Here is a 24,314-nt window from a genome sequence, read left to right on the forward strand (position 1 = left end):
AGAGATGGGAAGGACCTACTATCACCATAGGAATGGGAGTGTGTCCTTTGGTCCTGAGATCCCTGCACTGTGAACTCCTAAATCCAGGGAAAGATGCTCTCAAGACACATGGAGATATCCAAGGAATGCTGTGCCTACAGATCTGAAAAGAGGCAAGGACCTTTCTCCAGAGCTAGCACACTGAATTCAAATTTCTAGTCTCCTAAACTGTGAGAGTATCAATTTCTGCTTTAGCAGCACTAGATAACTAAGATGGTGGTACTCAGATGTTATGGCACCAACAGCAATACAAATAATGGCAGTTAGCATACATGAGGAGTCTCTGGGTAGCACAAATGGTAAGCACTTGACTATAGCCAAAAGGTTGACAGTTGGAACCCACCCAGAGGTGCCTTGGAAGACAGACTTGGCCATCTGCTTCGGAAAAGTCACAGTCTTGCAAACCCGATAGAGCCTTGCATATATGCGGTGGCCAGGAGTCAGAATCAACTTGACGACAACTAACAACAACAGTAACAAGAACTTATGAAGCCTTTGGAACAGTATACAGTATGTGCTTTACTTAATAAATTATCTCGTCTCAACTTCGCAATCACCATTGGAGGTTAAGTCCCAATATCAGACCCATTTTATAGATGTGGTTCAGTAATTAAAGCGGTAGAGCCAGGATTCAAACATAAGCCATTTGGCTCCGAGGCATCCTAGAGGGAGAGAAAATGGCCCTGCTCTTCTCCTCCAGTGGGCAAAGCACCCAAGGTGCATGTGCCAGAAGCACAGATGCCTATCTGCAGCACCATTACCCTCCGCCGGCCACTGTGAACGTGTCCTCATCAGACTGCTCTACATCCTTCCAGCCAAGAACCGTCACTATAATAGCTTCCAACCACGGCACTGGGGAAAGGGTGGTTTCTCTGTGGTAATGACAGTCACGTGACTTCCTCAACTGCTGGTGATGACAACACAGTTAGTTCTTTCAGTTCTAACTTTTTATAACAGCTATTAGGGAAAGAATTGCTATTCATTAGTTCTTTATTTTGAAGTATTGGTATTTTATAAAATAGTTTCCTTGTTCTAGGTCCCAGTTATTGGGCAGACTTGGTTACTTTCCAGAGTTGAATTTTCTACCTAAGCAACTTCCTCTCCTGGCACGTATCCAAATGAATGCTTCATAGATGACTTATACTGGGGCAGAAATGAGAACCAAATGCCAACTGCAAGTGACCCTGGAGATCATCTACTTCAGCTCCCTCCCACATGACACATAGCAAATGTAACTGAGAGTCCAAAAAACTGAGGCTGATTAGTGACAGAGGTGGGACCAGAATCAGTCCCTCAAGTCTCAACACAGAACTCCTATCACAAATAACATGCTCGTGCCAGGCATCTGAAAGTGAGGTCTGTCCAAAGCTCAATGATATGGAACTAAAAGAGTCAGCATCATGTATGTTACCCGATGTTCTAACTGCAAATGTAACTCGATACAATGAACTCGATACAATTAACCCTCAAAAAGAACAACTACAAATTTCAGGGCTTTCCCAGTATAAGAAAAACTTGTCTAAAAGAATAGATGAACGAATGTAAAAATCAATCAACATGTAATCTTACAACTTTCATACACAAAATGGGACTGAAAAATCTTAAAGAGCCATCACTAGAACATAACAGAAAATGGTAAGTAAATACAAAGGATAACTGTTTCTAACTATTCTAAAATGTATGGTACTCAAATAAAAGGAAACATACACAAATATTATACATAATTGGTTGACCCAAGAGTCTTGTTACCAATTAAGTTGCTTTCACTCTGAGTGAATTTTCCCTAAAACAAAAACACCAAAATACCATCTGTTTTACCTAAAACACTGAAATGTTCTATTTTCTTGTCAATTCAGAAATCACATCTGTAGCCATTTTCTGGAAAGACATTATATTTATGGGTGACTACATAAGGAATGATGTTCAATCAAAATGTCATTTTCATCTACTGGAAGAAAGTTTCATTTCTCCAGTGAATATAATGCTGTGACTTAGGAAGAACATCAACAGACTGATTTGCACAAATAAAAAAAACTTTAAAAGTGAACGCAGTAAAAACAGGTTGTTTTGTTGTTAAAGGCAGAAAAGGCAAAACATGTTTGTATTCACTTTGTGCATCTTTGCTGAGAACTGAAACCTATCTTGTGTGAAGCTTCTAGGTGAACAGAAGAAAAAAAACAACTTTTTATTGGTGCTACATCTCTTCAAGCTATGAGCCATCATGTAAGTATTACAAATGTGAAGACACAAAACACAAACCACTGTCTATTTTTAAAACACTTTTAGAGATAATATTGGTCCTGGAAAAGACACTGTACTATACAATCCAATGAACCAATTGGAGAAGATACAAAACACTGGAGAAAACATCACTCACAGTGAATGCAAACAAAATATCACAAGGGATCAGGAACACATTTCAAAGAAAAACATACAAGCCAACCAACTGCCGATATACTTTGAGTATAATATTAAGTACCTACAACAAATCTGAGATCCAGATAGGTTTGAATCTACAAAGCAGCCCAGTTCACACATTATATTCTTGCCTAAAGAAATTAATAATAATAAAGTAATGCTACTCTCCAAATAAATATGTCCAAAGGCTCTATTTAAAATTTTTCTTTTACCACAAAGTTGTGAAGTGTTCTGAAGTCCAAGATGGGCTTGAAGCCCTCCCTGACTTTTTCAGGATCAGGATACCTTCACTAAAATCCTTTTCTTTGTTCCTCTTGTAGTGCACGCTTTATTAATCTGCATTTAGAAGGAAAAAAAATCTGGTTCAGAAGAATAGAAGACTTTGATATATGCCACACCACTTCAGTCTATGTATGCTCTGAAGTGCTTTGAGTTAATTAGCTTTATTTTAGCAATTTTAGAAGATCTGATGGATTGTGGGAGGAAAAGAAGGTAGAGAGAGGGATGAGGATCAAGCTCACAAAAAACCAGCCAAAAATAAACAACTAAGGAATCACTATCATATGGTCATCAACTTCTCTTCACCCCAAAACAAATCACTTAAAAAAATCAACCATATTCCAGAATTTGAAACTTTCATAGTGCATTATACACAATTCCAACTAATGGAAGAAAAAATATGGGCGCTACAGCAATAGAGCAGAATCATTCAAAATCCCCATTACCTAGCAGATACCAAGGCTAAATGTCAACTACTCTTTGATGCCAGCTCAAATACTTTCCTGAGTTTCTTAGATTCTGCATAAGAATCTAAGTTATATATTGTCAAATAGCTTAACTAGGAATTACTATGCTTGTACCTGTGGCATAGATAGTAGTCCCCAAACTAACTCTGCCTTCATAATGCAGTGATTTATGATAATCCTACAGCCACATATTTCTTCTTGCCATCTTAATGCATTTCCTGATATGGTCCTTGATGGAATAACGGCAAACTGTTATGTAAGCAACAAGCAAATTCACTTTAATTTCATTAAACAGACCACACAACTAAAGCACATTCTGTAAACTTAATTCATTGTATGTTAATCTGGCAACAATAAACGAAAAATGCACAGCTAGTTAGGAAAGTTTGATTTAAAGTACAAACAATAAAAATGCAATTAAAACATAGACTAACCAGGCAATTTAACAGGTGTTCAGTGAAGACTTAACTACTTTGCCATTGCTTTTCACGAAATAAAACTTTAAACCATCATTTAAAATGCAGTCTGCTTAACCACTTCCACAAATAAAATCTAAAAAAATTTTGTACCTTGGAACAAAATCACAACCAACTAAGTACAAGGGTTTGGAAGAAAGGGTGATTGTTCGAAGGTTCACATAAAATTGATGAAAAAAAAAAAAAGGTTTAAAATGCCATGCCCTGAGAGCACTATGGAGGCAAACCTTACAATAATTCACTTTAAAAACAAATCGATATATGAATTAATAGCAGACTACCGACAAATGTTTTCTTCAAACATCTCAATGGCAATAAAACTGATATGTAATTAATAAACAATTATATGGTTAAGGCAAGCTATCAAAAACTTTCAACTGCCTAATGCAAGAAGTGAAAAAGTATTGTTCCAGGAGGTTAAAGAATGATAATCAAGAAACTAAGGTATAGTTCAAAAGTGCAACACCTAGAGTATTGTCAAGGAAAGGACCCTTGTAAAAAGAAAAATCAACAAGGAGTCTGTGCACACAGGGTGTGTGGGGAGATGCGTGAAGAGCCAGGACTCTCCAACTAGCAAATACTTGCTTGTGCAGAGACAAGTTTTCTAGAGCACAAGTATCAGGACAGAGAGAAGAAGTGACGCACCCAGACATGGATAGTATTAATATTCTAATGTCATTCAAAGAGCCAAGACACTGTCTGCTTCCACGTGTTTCAAAAAAAACCAATTTCCTAATTCCCCCAAACTGTATTTCTCTTTAGGTCCACAATCTCTGTTAAATCCAAAAACAACAACAAATATGTACTGAAAAATTAAAAGCTTTTTCGTAAACTCATTTGGTGATAAAACCTAACCTGAACTGACATATTGTTAGGTGTTGTCAAGTTGGTTTGGACTTATAGCAACCCCACGTACAACAGAATAAAACATTAGCCGGTTCTGTGCCATCCTCACAATCACAATTATGTCTCAGCCCATTGTTGGAGCCATTTTGTCAATCACCTTTTTCACTGATCCTCTATTTTACCAAGTCCCATCTCCACGGACTGGGGGCTCTTGATAACATGTACAAAGTACATGAAACAAAGTCTCGCCACCTTCAGTACAAAGGAGCATTCTAGCTGTACTTTCTCCAAGATTCGAAGACAGATTTCTTCATTCTTCTTACAGTCCATAGTATATTTAATATTCTTTGCCATCACTATCATACATAGGCATCAATTCTTCTTCAGTCTCCCTTATTCATTGTGCAGCTTTTACATGCATATAAGGTAACTGAAAATACCATAACTTGGCCCAGGTGCACCTTAGTTCACAATGACATCTTTGCTTTGTAACACTTTCAGGAATTCTTATCTAGCAGATTCATCCAATGCATCCATTGGCATTGATTGTGATCCAAGACAATTTCTTGACAATTGCAGTATTTTCTCTATTCATCAGGATGCTATTGGTCCAATTGTGAGAATTTTTGTGTTCTTTATGTTGACATGGAGCTTTCAGACTCAGACAGACTAGGAAGAAGGATTTGGCAATCTACTTCTGAAAAAAACAAAAACCTGACCAATAAGAACCTGATGGATAGCAGCAAAACTAACATGAGGCTATATATAATCTTTGTTTAGCCCACTTGATTTGAATATTTAGAACTTTTAAAGCATTTGATAAGGAGTGCTGCCCTAGGCCCTGTATGTTGTTAAGTGACACTGAGTTGGTTCCAACTCACAGTGTCCGTGTATAGGGTTTACGAGGAGCAGATGGTGGATTTGAATTGCTGACCTTATGATTTGCAGTACAGTGTTGATCCACAGGGCCACACCAAAAGTCCAGACCCTATATGGCATATATGTGTATAATTACTTTCTGTATGTGTATAATTACTTTCCCAATATTTAAAAAAAAGCTGAATTTAGCTCAAATCTACCAGCTGCTCCTCAAAAACCCTATACAGAGTTGTTATGAGAAGGAATCAGGTCGAATTTGTCGAATTTAACAACACTAACACATGCAATGTAATGAATTACTTCATATGGCTCCTCTACCCACCGAACAACTTTTTCCCAATAGATCTGGCTAAGAAAAGGTGGAAAAAAATATGGAAGATATGACTCATATCTGAATGACTGCTAACAGGACTAATTGTCATTGTAAAAACTTGAATTCTATAAAGTATAAAATGAGCCAGCTCAGAAGCAGGAAGAGCCAGAAGAGAAGTGTGTTGTTAGGACCCTGAGATTGTTGCACATTGAACTTCCTCGACACAGGAGACAGAGCAATGGCATAAAAGGAGCAGCGGTAGCATTAGAACCAAGAGCCAGAGTACTAGACAGAGTGGTGGGCTATAGACCCTTGGGGCAAGTAAAGCTGAGTACTTTTAGGCAGGAGGCTCAAGTATGGAATGAGGTGCCTCCAGGAACTTAACTGGAGGAGGTAACCTTGCTGAACCACTCATCTAGATTTGAGTGCCTTTGGGTTGAGGCTTATAGCAGAGTGGAGTGCCTTTGGGCATTTATTGGAAGTTCTGAAAGACTTCTGTAATACTGTTTGAGCAGAGGAGAGGCCAAGGGACTACATGGCAGAAAGGCCAACATCCAAAGAGAGAGAGAGGCCTACCTGTAAGTATGCCTGGAAAGAGGCTGTCCTGAACATTTCCCATCCTGTGATGTAACCTGTTAATTTCTGTAATAAACTCCGTAACTAAGAGCATGGTGCCTGAGTCCTGTGTAGTAACTGCAGGGAATTATCACACCCAGCTAAGAAGAGTACTGTGGGAGGTATGGTTGGTGCCATTTTTGCAGTATGTGCCCCTGAAATTTTCAGGTAAAGGACTGAGAAGCCACCACCCAATGTCAAATTTGTTGCACTGTGGTGGTTTACAATACGATAATGGAAGTGATGACACTTGTATTTCAAATACCAGCAGGGTCCCCATGGTGGACAGGGTTCAGCAAATCTTCCAGATTAGGAAGAAAGGTTTAAGAAATCTACTTCTGAAAATCAGCCATGAAAACCCTATGGCTGCATATGTTGTCTGATATAATGCCTTATGTTGGAAGGCATTCCAAATAGAATCATGAAGATGGCACAACACTGGGTAATGTTTCATTCTGTTATACAGGAGCCTTGAGTCAGTGCAGACTCAACAGCAACTAGAAGAATTTAGGGACAGGATACACAGCAGAGTCTGGGAGAACCTATGTGAGTGCATTATGAGCAACAAATACCAGGAAAAGAAAGAACACATTCCAACACAAGGCAGACGTGCAAAATATATGTCTTTGAATGATTGATTGTTGAAAAGGTACATTTAAATGTGCTTATTAAATGGTTAAAAATATTGTCTTTTCTTAATTTGTAAACATCCCAAGTCCTAATAGGATCAATACATTTGCTCTTATGTCCTAAGTTTTAACTTTAACTTCTACCCAATTTTTAATTTTACAGTATCCAGTTATGTTTCAGCTCTGAAATAACAAACCACTCTACTTTTCTTTGATTTGTTTGGTAAGTTGATGAAAAGTTATTTAATTTTTTTAAGTAACCAGGATTGATTTATTAAGTACAGATCTCTTTCTATAGTGAATACAACACAACTCCATTCTCTGAGATGGAGGGGGAAAGAAAGAGTAGCTGTTTAGAATATATGGTCACCGCCCTTGGATCTAGTTAATGAAACTTGATGAGTAGATGTTGTTAGTTGTCTGCCCAACATTCACTCTCACCTTCTTCTTTACTGACAGAAACTCATTTTTAATGAGGAAGTTTTAATAAAAAAAGCAAAACAACAACAATAAAACCCCTGGAGTGGCCATGTGTCAGAGTTGTAGCCTATAAATATAATTAAAATTCCAGTTCGTGCAACTTCCCAGAAAGCTAATGTGTCCCCAATTTAATGAAAGGAAGCAGAATCAGTTGCCTTGACTTTTGTCCTTCAATCTTACCCCTTTTTTTCTGCCAGAAACAGAGATGCATGACTGGAAAAAATAGGAATCATTGTAAGGCCATGAGGACAGCAGCCATAGGCTAAGGATGGCAGAACCAAACAGCAAAAGGAGTCTGGATCTATGATACTCTCATGAAACATAACACAAGTCCTAGACTGCCTACTAAGTTCCCTGGGTAGCACAAAAAAAGTTTACAGTTTGAACTCATCCAGTGTGTATAGGAGAAGATAAGGCTTGGTGATCTGCTCCTATTATTACAGCTAAGAAAATCTATTGAGACGTTCCACTCTGTAGCACATAGGATCAGTATGACTCGGAATTGGCTTGGCAGCAACTAACAACAGTAAACTGTCTACCACTGAACTATTTTATGAAAAAAATGTAACAGTGTTCTTGTGATGCCACTGGAATAACGTTTCTGTTATATGCAGCTGAGTGCAATCCAGAGTGACACCATACACACATAAAGTAATACTGGCTACATAAGGGAGATTTGGAGTTCTGGTGTGGCGCTGTAGGATAAGCACTCGAGCATAACATCAGTTTGAACTGCAAGGTCTGTTGTTCTAACTCACCAGTTGCTCCTTGGAAACCCTATACAGGCTTGCTAGGAGTTGGACTGACCCAACAGCACTTAACAACATCAACAAGGGAGATTTGCAAATATCCAAAATTTGACATTAATTTCAAGAGACGACAGCGATGAATGCAAGATGATGACATCAAAACAACAAAAAAAAATTCCCATAATTCATCACAACAACCTTTCCCTTCAAGGGTAACTTAATTTTAAATGTGTATTTTTAAAAATTTTCTATAAAATATTACACACAACTTCTTTCTTACATTCTCCATTCTCTCCACCTTCAATTTTCAGTCATTAATTTAGTGAGCATATCTTCCTTATTTCACTCAATTATTCACAATTTCTTTAATTCAAACAAGTCACCTCCATAACTGTAGCTGAGACCTTGGAATTTACCAATCTCACGCACACTGTCTCTATTACAAGCAAAAATGCTAACCGAGGCATCTTTAACTTTATTTAAAAGTTTATGAACATAAAGAATCTAATTCCTAAGACCTAATTAACATGTAGATCTTTTAAGAATTTGTTCACCGGATAAGTAAGGCTGAGATGCATACAACTGCCCTCAGTTCCCATTATCTCTATAGTGGATGATGTCTGCAGGATGGATTTCCTTCAGAGCAATTAACAGTTCAAATGCTCCTGGCACATATTACTAGGTCACTATCCTCACATTATTAGAATAATGAACAGACCCAACACCATGCCTTCATGGAGTTTATCGCAAATCAGAGAAACATTCAGGATATTGGAGACATTTCTAGAGGGTGTGATATCTACACTACATCCTAGGATTCTCAGGAATTACTGTGTGTTGGGGGGAATAGGGTAGGAGGGTATTTTTCAGGCAGCAAAACTCTACATGAGAGAACAAGACATATTGGTGAACTGACGGTTGTTGGGCTGGAGGACACACTGTGGGCTGGGGTGATATAGAAGATGAGGCCAAAGAGACCAACATGCTTGTCCTATAGCGCCACACTAGGATTCCAAGTGTATCTCAACGTGCAGACTCCAAGGCTGTGCTAAGTCTGAAGTTCATATTTGGGTCATGGAAGAAAAAAAGTTTGAGTTGAAGATAGCATATGGCTAATACCTGTTGAGAATCTACTCTGCACTAGGTCCTATAATAGGAAGTTTTATAATCTAACTTCATCACTCTAACAAGTATGAAGCAGGGACACTTGCTAAAGAGTTATCTATATCACCCAAGTGGAGAGACAGCATCCTGAAGCAGGGTACGGCAGTGAAGATGAGAAGTCGAAAAATTTGAGATGAACTGGAAGTCCTGATGTGGCACTATAGGATAAAGGATTGACAGCTAAACGCAAGGTCAGCAGTTCAAACCCATCATTTGACTCCCTGGAAATCCTATATGGGGCACCATGAGTAGGAACTGACTTAATGGTACTTAGCAACAATATAATTACTTAAACACATAAACAAGTATATGAAGGATGGACACTTGCCAAAGGGTTGTCTCTATCACCCAAGTGGAGAAACAGTAGCATCCTGAAGCAGGACAGCAAAGGGTTTGTTTTAGTTCCATCTTATTTATATGTGCCTTCCTCTCTATCACGTTCAAGTACAAATAGAGTTTGAAGCTAGACTTACATTATTGTCAGTAAGCTCCTTTCCTATGATGAAAGTTTACTGAAGCTAAGTGGACATTTCTACCCTTAGTTTGGTAATCAAACTTACAGCAGTGATTTGGATTCCATAATATCTAACTGTTTTTATTCCTCACTTGAGAATTCTTAATTTTGATTTATCAGCCAGTTGAAATGACTGCATCAAGTACAACTTTTAATTTTTTTTTTTAAATGAGAAGGATATTCCATTATGTCTTACAAATATTTTCATATTTGGCTATGAGTTTGCATTTGATTCATATCCGAAAATACCTTTGAACATTAAAATGATTACAAAACTTCAATTGTCTTATAGCGTGGAGTAGAAGCCTAAATCAGTTTAAGTTTTGTTCTACATTTTGTTCCAATAGATGCATTTCTAACTGGACACACTGACAATTCTTCCTTTTGCCTTTTAATTGAACAAAGTTTCCACAATGTACCAGAGAGAACTTTTCATTTATACTATCCAAACCTTACCCCTTTTCATCTGTAAATTGACGCCTTCTCAGATCAGAAACTATCAAAACCAATTTTAACTTTGATCATGGTCTCTGTTCTTCCCCCTGCCCCTCCCCTTAAGATCTGTAATTCTTTTGTTGGAATCCTGTGCTCCTATCTATCATTTTATTTCTCATACTTCCATTCATCTTCTTTTCTCTCCATTCTTAAAGAGGGTCTCATGGTTGGGGTATTTTTTTGTTTTTTACTGATTCACCCTTTCACAATAATCTTTCCTTATCTCCCTCTCCAATAGTCTGTCCCTATCTCACGCTTTCCCCTTTCACACAGCATCTTGCCATTCTTTCCATCTCAACTTTTCACTTTGTGTTTCAGATGTCTAAGCGGCTACAATTCTTAAACTGATATCCCTACTCTTTCTCATTCTGTAGAGCTTTTTGACTGGTATCCTATTGGTAACTCTGTATTTAAAGTATTCTCATACAAACAAATACACCCAGACCTGCATCTGCCAAAAGAGGAGAGTAAAGATTACCCTTTGCCATTTTTTATTCTAGTATTAGTCTCTTTTCTCATTTTGCTGTTGTTGTGTTAATTGCCACCAAGCAGGTTTCTACCTATAGCGACCCTGTAGAGGGTTTCCAAATAGCTGCTGGTAAGCTTGAACCACTGGCCTTGCTGTTCAAATTGACCTTGCAGTCCAGCGCATTAACCCACAGTGCCACACCAGGATTTCTAGGGTTAGCTTATTTAACAACAATTTGTTGAGCGCCTACAACCTGCCAGGTTATTTGTTAGGGGATTCAAAGCACACAGGTTCCCTACTCTAAAGAGCTGATACTTCAGCAAGGGAGCTAAACAAAAAGGAAATAAGTGAGATAACAAGAGTTTGTTAATAATGCCATGAAATGTATAAAGAAATGGCAATGACAGAGGACTGAAGCATACAATAAAGCTCACATGCACAGATCCAGTCTGACTGCAGGCTTCCTACAGACTTCCAGGCCAACTGGTTACGGCTTTGCCTGACTGAGACTCAGTCTTCTCTACAAACTGACTCTGAAGACTTATGGATATCCACAGGAGAGACTAGCACAGTCGTCATCAGGCCCACGACACCACCAGTAGCACTTTCCTGGAGCAGACACGTCCTTAGATGGAATGGCCTATTAACAGTTACTCACTTGTTCCTGATGACTTGATTTCTGGCAGATTCAGTCTACAAAGTGGATATGAAATACAGACATAAAAGAAGCCACCTTAACAATGTGATCAGGACTAGGATTAAATCTGTCAAACTTAACGTAATAGTTGTTTTGTTGTCGTTGTTACTTGCTGTGGAGTCGGTTCCGACTCATAGTGACCCTGTACAGGGTTTCTGAGGCTGTAAATCTTTACGGGAGCAGAAAGCCTCATCTTTCTCCCGCAGAACAGCTGGTAGTTTCGAACTGCTGACAGTGAGATTAGCAGCCCGATTTGTAACCACTACGTTATTAGTTCTGACATGTGATGGGCAACGTTTTCTATTTAGCTGTTGTAAGAGCATTACAGGACTACTAACTGGAGTCCTTGTGTAGCCCTGTAGATAAGCACTGGACCTCAAAGTCGTTTAAACACAAAGTCGGCGTTCAGATACACCAGACACTACTTGGAAACCCTATCCAGGGTTACTGTGACTTGGGACTGACTGGACAGCACTTAACAACAACAACAAATTGGGGTTTTGGTGTCACATTGTATACATAGCAATCATCCAAATGATATATCATCTATTTCTGGCTTACCAAACCAAACTTTCTACCATTGAGTCAATTCTGTAAATCTTTACGAGAGCAAGCAGTTTCATCTTTCTCCCTCAGAGTGGTTAGTAGGTTTGACCTTGCAGTTATCAACCCAATACCAAATCCACAGTACCACCAGGGCTTTGTTTAAATTTCTGGCTTAGGTTTCTCTAAAGAAGTTGAACACTTAAAAATAATTAGCAATCTGAGTACAGATTGCTTCTGCGTGTTTATAATTTCTTCCTAAATCATTTCCAGTCATCTCACCAATTTTTATCAGTGACTCAACTTTGCTGAGTATTACTGTAGCACTTGACTTCATATAAGCAACTCTTTCTGTATAATTCATCAGTTTAATAATAATTAAATTGTGGAAGTAAAGTACCAGAAAAACTGGCTTGGGAATAAATAACTGATTCATGATAATCACATAACTCAACTAAAATACTGGAGGAAAACAAGTACTCCAGCCTGCCAGCTAACTACAGGTCAGAGTACCATGGGCCTAAAACGGGAATGGAGACTTTCAGTTGATACAGTTTGCCAATTAAGTGAAGATTCATTAAGATATATAGATATACTTATTGGGGAGGTGTGGGGTAGGAAGAAAAAAAAATAGAAGAACAGTCACTTTAAATGCCTAGGTAAGTAGGCACTTCTCTTTAGAAAAATATTTGTCATTTTTCTAGTTGGTACCAGAATTTCTCAGCCCTGGAGACACACATTATGAAAAGCAAAAGGAATCTCTATACCTGCTTTTAGGAGAGCATGTCGGTTTTATTTCTAATCGTTTTTCATTGGAAATTGTTGAGTAATTACATTTTTCAGTCCAGTTCTATCAGCTTTATGGTTTTTGGACATCCTAGATTTTGACAATAGGCTGAATGTCAAACTAAGGTTTTGGAGTTCCTGTAAATCATCTTCTACATTTTCAGATGAGTTTTGATGGGTATTGTATGAGTATGTCTCAGTGATCTCCTGTCAACCATCATCTAAATTGGAAGTGACAAGTTACGTGTTGTTTTTAAAATAAAATAGGTGTAACTTCACCCAAGTCAATGTGCAGTTGAAACAGAATTTCAAAAATTAATACCCGTCATTCCTGGTATCATAAAATAAATAGAAACATTAGGGGTAGAGAGCATACTGAGGAAGGGAATTGTTTCCTCTTCATTTCCTCCCACAAAAGCCTCTATACCTCCCAGAAAAATCAGACAAAATGTAAGCCTGTGAATTACTGAATTAAAATGGCAAATACCTGATAAGATTATTTTATGTTGCTACCTACACAGGATTGCTCTAAAATTAGCTCTGTCCACAAATCAATGCAAAAACGTTTAACACAAAATTAACTAACATATGTTGAAGGTGCTTCCAATTCCCTAAGAAACTTTTGGTTATTTAAAACAATTTACTGTACTCTAATCAAACAGTCTTCTGGATAAAGCATCTCCTCTAAACAGCAATAACAGAATGAAACTTGCTTCTGGATAATTAGAAAAGTGGTCAACCTATGTCTTAAAAAAGCCAAAGTTAACAAAACAAAACGGATAGAACTAAGGAAGTAATAAGTACTTTTTACAAGCCATTTATTCTTTAGCTGAATTCTGAACTCATCACTCAAGTCCAGTAAACAGTATAAATTCATAAAGACACTAATGTTATTCATACACAGACAGAACTATTTTTTAAAAAAATAAATTTTAAGTCTCCAGTGCCATCAGTAAGCACTTCCCTCAAAAGAAAACTTCTAAAGTAGCTTAATCAGTCAGGTGAGAATAGAGAATCGAGGATGTTAAATCCTAGTTAAATTATGTATTCTACTTATTACCTCGAATTCTACTGGTGTAATTTCAAATGGAGCATACCGCTCTCAACAAGGACACCCTCAATCGTCTGAACTTTATAGACATAATATTTTGTTAGCTAAACACATTTCCATGCTTGTTTGATCAAATTTCAATATTAGTTTTCTAGTACATGACAGTATTCAAGCTATTCCATTATAATACATGAGCAACAAGCACAATTCTTACACTAATTATAACTGCTCATCCTTTTCTATCCCCATCTCCACACCATCCTTCCTTAATATGATGAGCAAGAGCATGGCATGGGGCTTATAACAGACTACTTCCCTGGACTAAAGACATCTTGGTCAGGCCATGGACTCACAGTTCAACCTTTAAAACAACACAAATGCTTCTAACAAGCCTATATTATAAAAAGTAATACTGACAGAATCTGATGGGTTTAAATTCTGTTTTCCTAGAAATTCTACTTAATGCTTGTTTCTTCATTTAAAATTTATGTTTAAATAACTGCTAGAAGACAAGGGAGCTTCAAAAAATTCATGAAAAAACTCCATTCTCTTTATCCCATTTTTCATGAATTTTCTGAAGCCCCCTTGTATTATTTTGTGAGTATCATCCTTCCTTTATGAAGAAAACATATTGATGACATGGTGACAAATGAAAAATGAACTAAAGTCTTGAATCCACTGATAAAATTAATTATTACTAGAAGAGCCACCTAGCCATCACCAATAATAAAAATGCAAAGGGTCAGGCAAGCACACTTTCTCAATTAAAAAAACATGTCCCATATGTAGTAAGCACCCATCTGATATGGTAAACATATTTAGCTATTTGGGAAAATGTTTTGTACTCATTCCTTTTGGCAAGGCCTAAAAGATGCACGCTAAAGTTAATTCTCTAAGAATGCAATAATGCTGAGGTACAACTTAGAATTTTTCAAGTTTTATGGCATAAAACACTAAAATCTCAAGCACTTATTAAAACACTGAGCAAATGAAAAAAAACCTGAATTACGATTTAATTTATTATTATTGCTAGTAGTATTTGCTTTATTAGGATCGACATCTGTTGATGGGGCACAAATCAAAATGATAAGACACTGCTGCAAACATCCATTAATAATCTGTAAATTAGAAGTCGTCAAAAATGAAAGTGAAACATATACATATCAAATTCTGGTGTGGAATGTAGTAAATTATCTAATGTCTCTTAAAATCGTAGTCTGTAACTCACACCAAAACAATGGTTCTGACCTGCTGAGTCTGGATAAGAGACTGTGGCAGAAGGTATTGATACGATGACACCATTCAGCTGTGGATATTAGCAGAGTTCACTGTAAGTGTGAAAACGTGAACCCCTAGCATGGATTTAAAATGAGCCATCTCAGAAGCAAGATACGGGGATCTCATTACCATCACTGAATTAGAGCCAAAAGTAGAGTTCATTTACAAAAGTAGAGTTCACAAGCTCCTTTACTCAAGGACAGAAAGTTGTGACACTGGAGAAGTGGCAGAGAAGTAGCAACTGAAGAATGAAGAACGAGTGCACAAGACAGAGCAGTGGACTTCCCACCCAAGGAGCAAGTAAAGCTGGGCAGGAAGCTTGCTTATAGAGTAGGGTGCCTCCAGGCACTGAAGTAGGGGAGCTAAGCTTGCTGACTCATGAAACTACAGCTGACTGGAACAACTGTACCCTGAACATTTTCTCATCTTGTACTGTAATCTGTTAACTTTGCTAATAAACTCCCTAACTGTGAGTATGGTGTCTGAGTCCTGTGTGGCCAAGGCAAGAGATTGTTGAGCCCAACTGAAGAGCAGAGTGGGCTGTGGTTAGAATGTTTTGGTTCATTTTTTGCACCTGGACATTACTGTTGTTACGTGCCGAGTCAATTGGTTCTGGCTCATGGCAACTCTGTAAATGGTTTTCAAGGAGTGGCTAGTGGGTATGAATTGATTACCTTGCACTTCAGGGCTTAACCTACAGTGCCACACCTAGGCATTAGTAAACTGAAAGGACTGGTATTGGCCATTTGAAATGAGACAGTCACACAATTTGCTATCCAGGAGCAACATATTCAAGAGGAATGGCATCATAGTCATCATCTAAAAGAACATTTTAAGTTCTATCTTGAAGTACAATGCAGTTTGTGATAGGATAATATCCATACACCTACAAGGAAGACCAGTTAATACCACTTCATTTAAATTTACACACCAACCACCACCAAAGTCAATGATGAGGAACTCTACACACTTCTTCAGTCTGATAATCATGAAACATGCAATCAAGATGCATTGATAATTACTGGTAATTGAGATGCAATAGAGTGGAAACAAACAGGAGGGATTGGCCATTGGAAAACCTGGCTCTGGTGGTAAAAAAAAAAAGACGCTAGAGATCCCATGACAGAATTTTGCAAGACAAATGACTTATTCATTGTGAATAACTTTTTTTCAATAACATAAAAACCTATTGCACACATGAACCTTACCAAATGAAACAGAGGACTCAATCTGACTACATCTGTGGGAAGAAATGGTGGAAAAGCTCCATATCATCAGTCAAAATAAGAAGAGGGGCAGACTGAAGAACAGGTGATCAATTGTTCATATGCAAGTTGAAGCTGAAAAATATTAAAACAAGTCCAAAGAGTCCCCTCCCCAAAAATCTTGAGTAGACTCCACCTTAATTTAGAGACCACCTAAAGAACAGATTTGATGCAAAAGACACAAATGACCAAAGATAAGGAAAACTCTGGAATGACATCAAGAACAACACACAGGAAGAAAGCAAAAGATCATTAAAAAGACATGAAAAGAAGACCAGCATGGACATCAGAAGAGATTCTGAACTTGCTCTTGAGCATAGAAAAGCTACAGTAAAAGAGCTGAAAAGAAAATCTCAAAGGGCAGGTTGAGAAGACAAAGTAAAATATTATAACAAAATGTACAAAAACCTGGGTTTAGAAAAACAAAAGGGCAAAATGTACAAAAACACACACAGCATTTCTAAAGCTGAAAGAACTGAAGAAAAACTTCAAGCCTTGGGTTGTAATAGTGAAAGATTCTGTGGTCAAAATATTGACTGACACAGAAAACATCAAAATAAAATGGAAGGAATACATAGTTACTGTACCAAAAAGAAATGGTGGATATTCAATCAGCTCAAACAGTAGCATATGATCAAGAACCAATGGTACAGGAGGAAGAAGTTCAAGGAACACTGAAAGCATTTATGAAAAACAAGTCTCCAGGAATTGACAAAATGCAATCTGAAATGTTTCAACAAACTGACACAGAACATCGCTTGTCTATGTCAAGAAATCTGGAAGTCGGCTACCTGGCCAGCCAATTGTAAGAGAAACATTTGTGTCCATTCCAAACAAAGGAAACTCAATGAAATACGGAATTATCGATATTAAATGCAAGTAAAATTTTGCTGAAGATAATTAAAAAATTATACACCGCCAGAAATTCAAGCTAGATTCTGAAGAGAACACGGAATAAGGTGCATCAATGCTTACATAAGATGGATCTTGGCTGAAAGTAGTGAAGACCATAACGATGTTTTTGTTGTTGTTAGGTGCCATCAAGTCGATTCCAAACTGTATAGGGTTTCTGAGGAGCAGCTGATGAGTCTTACCAACCTTGTGGTTAAAACATGACCTTATGGTCGAGCACTTATCCTACAGCACCACTTATTGAATATACAAAAGTTTTCAACTGTGTGGATCCTAACAAACTATGGAAAACATTGAGAAGAATGGGTATTCAAAAACATTTAATTATGCTCATGAAGAATCTGTACATTGCAAAGGGTAGTCTAGAACAGAGCAAGAGGATACTAAACGGTTCAACAGCAGGAAATGTGTGTGTCAAGGTTGTTTCACCATACTTATTCAACTGGTAATGTTTGAGGAAATAATCTGAGAAGCTAGATTATGTGAAGAGGAATATAACATTAGGTTGGAAGAAGATTCATTAAAAACCTGCGATATGCAGATAACACAACCTTGCTTGCTGCAAGCAAAGAAGACTTGAAATACTGATGAAGATTAAAAACTACAGCCTTCAGTATGGATTATACCTCAATATAAAGAAAAAAAAAAAATCCTCACAACTGGAAAACATCATGATAAATGGAGAAAAGACTGAAGTTGTCCAAGACTTCAATTTGCTTTGATTCATAATCAATGGTCATGGAAGCAGGAGTCAAGGAATCAAATAATATATTACAGTAGGCAAATCCGCTGGAAAAAAACCTCTTTAAAGTATTCAAGAGCAAAGATGTCAGTTTGAGGACTAAGGTGCACCTGACCAAAACCATGGTATTTTCAACAGTCTCATATACATGTGAAAGTTGGATAATAAGTAAGGGAAACTTTAGAAGAATCAATGAATTTGAATTATGCTATTAGACAAGAATACTGAAAGTACTATGGACTGCTAGAAGAGCAAACAAATCTGTGTTGGAAGAAGAACAGGCAGAATGCACCTTTAAAGTTGTTGTTGATTATCGTTGAGTCGATTCCAACCCATAGCGACCCTGTATAGGGTTTCCAAGGAGCAGCTGGTGAGCTTGAACCGCTGACCTTCCAGTTCAAACGGCTTTGCAGTCTGACAATTATAAGTGTGGACATATTATTATGAAGGATAAGTCTCTGGAGAAGACTTTTTATGCTTGGAAAAGTGGAAGTCGGAGATTAAAGAGGAAAACCCCTAACAATATGGATTAACACAGTGGCAGGAACAGTGGGCTCAAAACATAAAAACAAACGTGAGGATGGTGCAGGACTGGGCAGTATTTTGTAGTTTTCTGAATAGGGTTGCTATGAATCGGAATAGAGTCAACAGTGCCTAACAACACAATAGCCAACAACGAGTTGCATGTGGTTGATTCAAATAACAACCATACTTATAGAACTAAGCTAGCATGACTCGATTCATATGAAATTTGTGAGCCAATATTATTATGATGGGTAAGATTCAGACACCTTGGGAAGAAGGTGTGTTTATTTTGTTTTTTAAAAAAAGGTAGTGAATTGTGGTGGCCAGTGGTGGGTGAACTAACTATAGTAGGTAGTCACAAAGATGACTGACATCAAAGCTAGATCCTAAGAATTCTCTCAGTTTCCACATAAACCTGCTGAAACCCTCACTCTTGGGACACTCCCTCAGGAAATCAGCTACCATGGGGAGAGATGTTCAAGTCAGATAGCAAGAGTGTACGTGGTGGTAGTGGCTATGTGCCGTGGAGTCAGTTCCGACTCATAGAGACCCTACCCTGTACAGGGTTTCCAAGGCAGTAAATCTTTATGGGAGCAGAAAGTCTCATCTTTCTCCTGCTGAACAGCTGGTAGTTTCGAACTGCTGACTTTGAGGTTAACAGCTCAACTGGTAACCACTACACTACCAGAGCAATATTGGTATGGATTGCCTTTTCTGTAACTAAGCATTTTTTTAATATCAGTTTGACATTCTGGAGTCACTCAAGCCCACAAAACATGATCTTTCTTTGCTTTGTTGTTGTTAGTTGCCATCACTTCTAACTCAAAGCAATTTTATGTATACCAGAGTTCCATAAGGTTTTAAGACTGTGACCTTTCAAAGGCGGATCACCAGGCCTGTCTTCTGAGGTGTCTCTGAGTGGGTTTGAACTACTAACCTTTCAGCTGGTAGCTGAACACTTAACTGCGTGCTTGCACCACCACCCAAGAATTCCCCTTTTGCTTTACACCAGATCATTGAGGATTTATTATCAAGTAACTTTTTCATTTAAAAAGTGTATTCTTGAAAATTTAAATTATCAAAACAATTTTTATTATACTTGTACACAGTGGCATTTCTAACTACATGCCCTTAAAAACAAGTATTTTATCTTAACATTGCCAACCATGTGACTTCTAAATGTGCGCCATGACAAAGATGGTTCCTATCCTGATTCAACAGATGAGATGTTGGAAGATTTTCTCTCCACATCATTTCAGACTTTTCTCCCTACGTCTTCAGTCTCTAATCCTGCAAGTCTCTGAGTAAGTTTCTTTACAATTGGTTTCCTTAGGCAATTATAAAAGTAGAGGGAAAGAGAAATATGCATTTACATTTAAGGATGAATTAAGGCTACATCATTTGCGAATTGTCAGGATAGCCTTACTTTAACTCTTACTTGTACCTGCTTTCTACATAGACTACGAATGTACACATTATATACCCCCTATACTCCTATGAATTAAATTAGGCACATCAAAATGAAGGTATATTATAGCTCCTTAAGCAGGTTACAAACTATTATTAAAATAATCACATAGCTAGAGCTAATGTTTCTACCTGTATGATCAAATTCATTTACACACATTACTAAAATTCTATGCAATTTCATTGTTACCCCTCAAAGAAGTCTTTTTAAACATATTTTGTAATCACCCCCATATGGTTTAACCCACAACTAAATTTTTTCTATTTATGTACTAGATATATATCTGTACTTTATATATACAGAGTAAGACATTTTTCAATCACTACCCCAAACCAACTTCCACCCTTTTGTGGGTGGGACTATCTCCACCACTGACAATACATGGTTTAGCTGAATAATTTGTTTTTCAAAGGAAATATGTTATAATCAAAATAAAACCAAGCTCTAGAATACCACAGAAGACTCATGAAGAACATGGCAAGACTCAACGCCACATTCTGAAAAGTCCAACTTAGAGCCTGAGAATCACAGACCATTATCTAACTTTTTGTGTACCTGCTAAATAAAACTCATATTGTGCTGTTTTTAAAAGGCATGATCATTCCACCATTCTTCACTGATTTTCCTTAGATAAGTAATTTGTGGTAACTTTGGTAACTCAAAATTTGTGGTAACAAGTAGAATATAGATTTTTAAAACCAAAATATAAGAAGTTCTATTCATGAGGCTCTAAAGTACAAAATGGTAATAAAGATTAAAACACGAATTTGATCATCAGAAGTATTCCCAATATAGCGAAGTATACATATCGTATCACTGACATTTGGTAAAACAGAATTGCAAATAGTATTAAGATGAAGAGCACTATTTAAATACAAACTATTGAAAATAAATATCAAAAGCAATAATTTTATTAGTTGCCTCAAAAATTCCATTTATGTTTGCCTATAATTAATACATCTTTAGTATCAAAGCTCAGCAGTATTTTTTCTCCTTAATTAACTCACCTGTATCTCCTAATCTCCCTCCTTTAGCATAGCTATCAGTTACTACTAGCTAAGGATTGAACTGGATGGGAAAGGGAAAAGCCATAGGGCACAGACTGTCCACTGACCCACCATGGTGCCAGCCCCATCTTATTCTATCCACTCACCCCAAATTATCCACCCGACACCAGGTGCTCACAGGGAGACCAGTGGTAGATATTTAAAACTACAAAAGACAGTAATAGGATGATTGTAGGATGAGGTACTAATAGCAAGTAAATGCTATTCTTTTAATTAGCAAAAATCAAGACCTCTCAGCCAAAGATTTTTTCAGTGTTAAGAAATAAAACTGTTATGCATAAGTATATTTACTGACACCACAGTTTATTAGAGACTGACTGCACAAGGAACAGGCAGATCATCCAAAATGCTTTAAAATATTATTTATTTTGAAATAAAGGTAACCATAAAATTGAGTCATTCAATAACTGATTTATCTTTTGGTGTCATTATTTTTCATCCTAACCATGACAGGGCAAACTGAAATCTTTTAGAACTTCATCAAAGTTATTTCACTTTAATATTATAACAAAACACTTACCGACTTGTTCTAAGATGTAAGCATATCTGTTTTAAGTCTCTACAGCAACTAAGGCTTTATTTAGTCTTTATGCTGACATGTTTTTTCTATAATACTTTAGCTCCATTTACTTTTAATAAATTGAATAAATATACCTAGGTAAAAATCATAAATTATTCCTTTCACAATTATTCTTCTGTTTCACAATCTGGAAGCTGTGATACTAAACCTTTCAATATAAGACAGTTAAAAGTTCTATTAAAAAAAACAATATACTGGGTACACTACAAAATGACTCACTGATCTTTGGCCATTAAAAACAGATGACTTGAAGATTAAAAAATTACTGACAAAAGCCATAAAACACTTGCAAATAAGAGATCAGAGATCGTCACCAAGTAAAGGCCTGAATTTTAATTCAAATGAACATGTTTCTCACTGACACCAGGGTAAAACAATAGCAATAAAGCAATGCAGTATGGCCAGCCCAATGGAACAAGTAAACTTTTCACTGTAGAATCCTAATCTTGTGCTAATAATTAGTTTCTTCTTTGATTAAGAACAAACAGGACCAGGAAATAGTGAAAACAAAGATACAACCTAAAAATAACCAGCATTTTTTTTTCATAAAGATACATATTTACCAGCCTATGCCACATGTTTACAGAAAATATGAATTATATAGTAGTTTATCTAGCAATCAATACACCAAACACTGTGTCAACTATTAGCATTGAACACGATACAGACTTTGGTCTCAGGCTCAGTCTGACAGAAGAAAGCCCATTTCTTCTGTAATTTTTAAAGTTAAACATTAAACTAATGCCCTACAACATATGTTACACAATTAAAGACAATCATGAGAAACAAAATAATAAAACCAGCAAAATACTAAAAGCTTATAGTAAATTACATATTTACCTTGACTCCGCACTCAGTCTTATTATGTTTTTTTGTGGCAGAGAATCTTGTGATTTTTGTTCCAAATCCTATTAAAAAGAAAAAGTTATATTTTTAAAACTCAAGTCTCAAAATTAGCTCTGTACTGTTGCTATTGTTGTTGTTGTTGTTAAGTACCCTCAAGTCAGCTCCATTCTTAGAGACCCTGTATAGGGTTTCCAAGAAGAGGTTGGTGAGTTTGAGTTTGAACCACCAACCTTGTGGTTCAAACTGACCTTGTGATCCAGCGCTTTATCTCACAGTGCTACACCAGCACTCTAGCTCTGTAACAGTACCCTGCAAAAATCCTGAATAAAGGCAAAAATGAAGGGAAAACATTAAGTTTTTTCCAGCTATCTGTAATGTTGTTAGTTGACTGAGTTGATTCCGACTCATGGAAGACTCCATGTGTGCAGACTAGAATTGCTCCACAGGATTTTTTAAGACTGTGACCTTACAGGAGCAGATGACCAGGCCTGACTTCAGAAGCACCTCTGTATGGTTTTGAACTACCAACTTTACAGCTAGTAGCTAGCGCCTGCCAGTTTGCACTGCACAGGGTTAAAGTCCATTAAAGTTTGAAATTAGAAATCCTCTGTGTGTATGTGTTAATATTTCTAGTACAATGTATGCTACAGGTGAAGAGTAAACTGTAGCTGAAACTACAAACAAAATAAATCAGACTTCTAGGGATACTTCGAAAAGGATTTTGCTACCTTACATTTATATACATTTCATGTCCTTAAGAAAATATATGTCCATTTAATGCATTTGTATATTAATATGAAAATATACCATCATGACTTGATTACTAACATCAGTATATGGTACCTTGAAGCTTTATGTCTAATTCTTGACATGTAAATTCAAAATATATACAAAAATTCCAAAGCCTATCATTCACTATTGATTTCATTCACTAAACTAAAAAGGCACTATCTGTTGTTGTTGTTGTTAAGTGCCAACAAGTCAGTTCTGATTCAGTGTCCCTGCTTAGGGTTTTCAAGAAGTGACTTGTGGGCTTGAACCACAGACCTTGCAGTTAGTAGTCCAGTACTTATCCCATAGCACCACATCAAGACTCCAAAAGCACTATATATAAATACATTACAAATATGATAAATACATTACAAATTTAAAACACCTTACTTGCCAATTGCAACAGATACAATTAACCATTGTGTCTACTGTTCTTCCTTGCTGCAGATGAGACAATGAACAGATAGCATGCTCTACCTTTCTGTTCCATTAGTTCATCTGATCTTCATAACAGAAGTCAAGGCAGATACTGTCATCCCTTATTATAGATAAATGAGTGAGGGTACACAGATGTTAAATAACTTTCTTAAAGGCCCGTGCAATCAGGTGCAGAGGCTAATAGTCTAATTCCACAATCATGCTTTATTGTTACACGTATCTCTGCAGAGCCCACAGTATCTAATGGACTCTGTCTGAAATCGGAAGGCAATTTAAGATTATTAAACTCACGTTTAGCAGGAAAAGATTAAGTGCTAACAAAAATTTAAATGTCAAGGGACTGCCAATTAAAACCAAGCACAATGTTGGTTGAGTTATCTTACAATATCACTTTAGTAATATTCTGAAAGCCCATCCCATATGTTTTACACACAAACATTTTAGTTTTCATGCTTAGGGTTAGTCAGAAGTAACCTCCCATTTGAATTTGCCTGACCAAAATACATGCATGAA

The 24,314-nt window shown here is 37.0% G+C and overlaps 1 protein-coding gene across 1 annotated transcript in view; it reads right to left on the reverse strand.

The window, feature by feature from the left end:
- Positions 1-24,314, reverse strand: part of MAN2A1 (mannosidase, alpha, class 2A, member 1) — a 282,690-nt gene that overhangs the window by 88,943 nt on the left and 169,433 nt on the right. The window contains exon 12 of the mRNA XM_006876922.1: positions 22,587-22,654. Within this exon, the coding sequence (XP_006876984.1) occupies positions 22,587-22,654 (68 nt within the window). The remainder of the gene's footprint in view (positions 1-22,586; positions 22,655-24,314) is intronic.

This window comes from Chrysochloris asiatica, unplaced genomic scaffold, assembly GCF_000296735.1.
Source record: "Chrysochloris asiatica unplaced genomic scaffold, ChrAsi1.0 scaffold00428, whole genome shotgun sequence".
NCBI lineage: Eukaryota > Metazoa > Chordata > Mammalia > Afrosoricida > Chrysochloridae > Chrysochloris > Chrysochloris asiatica.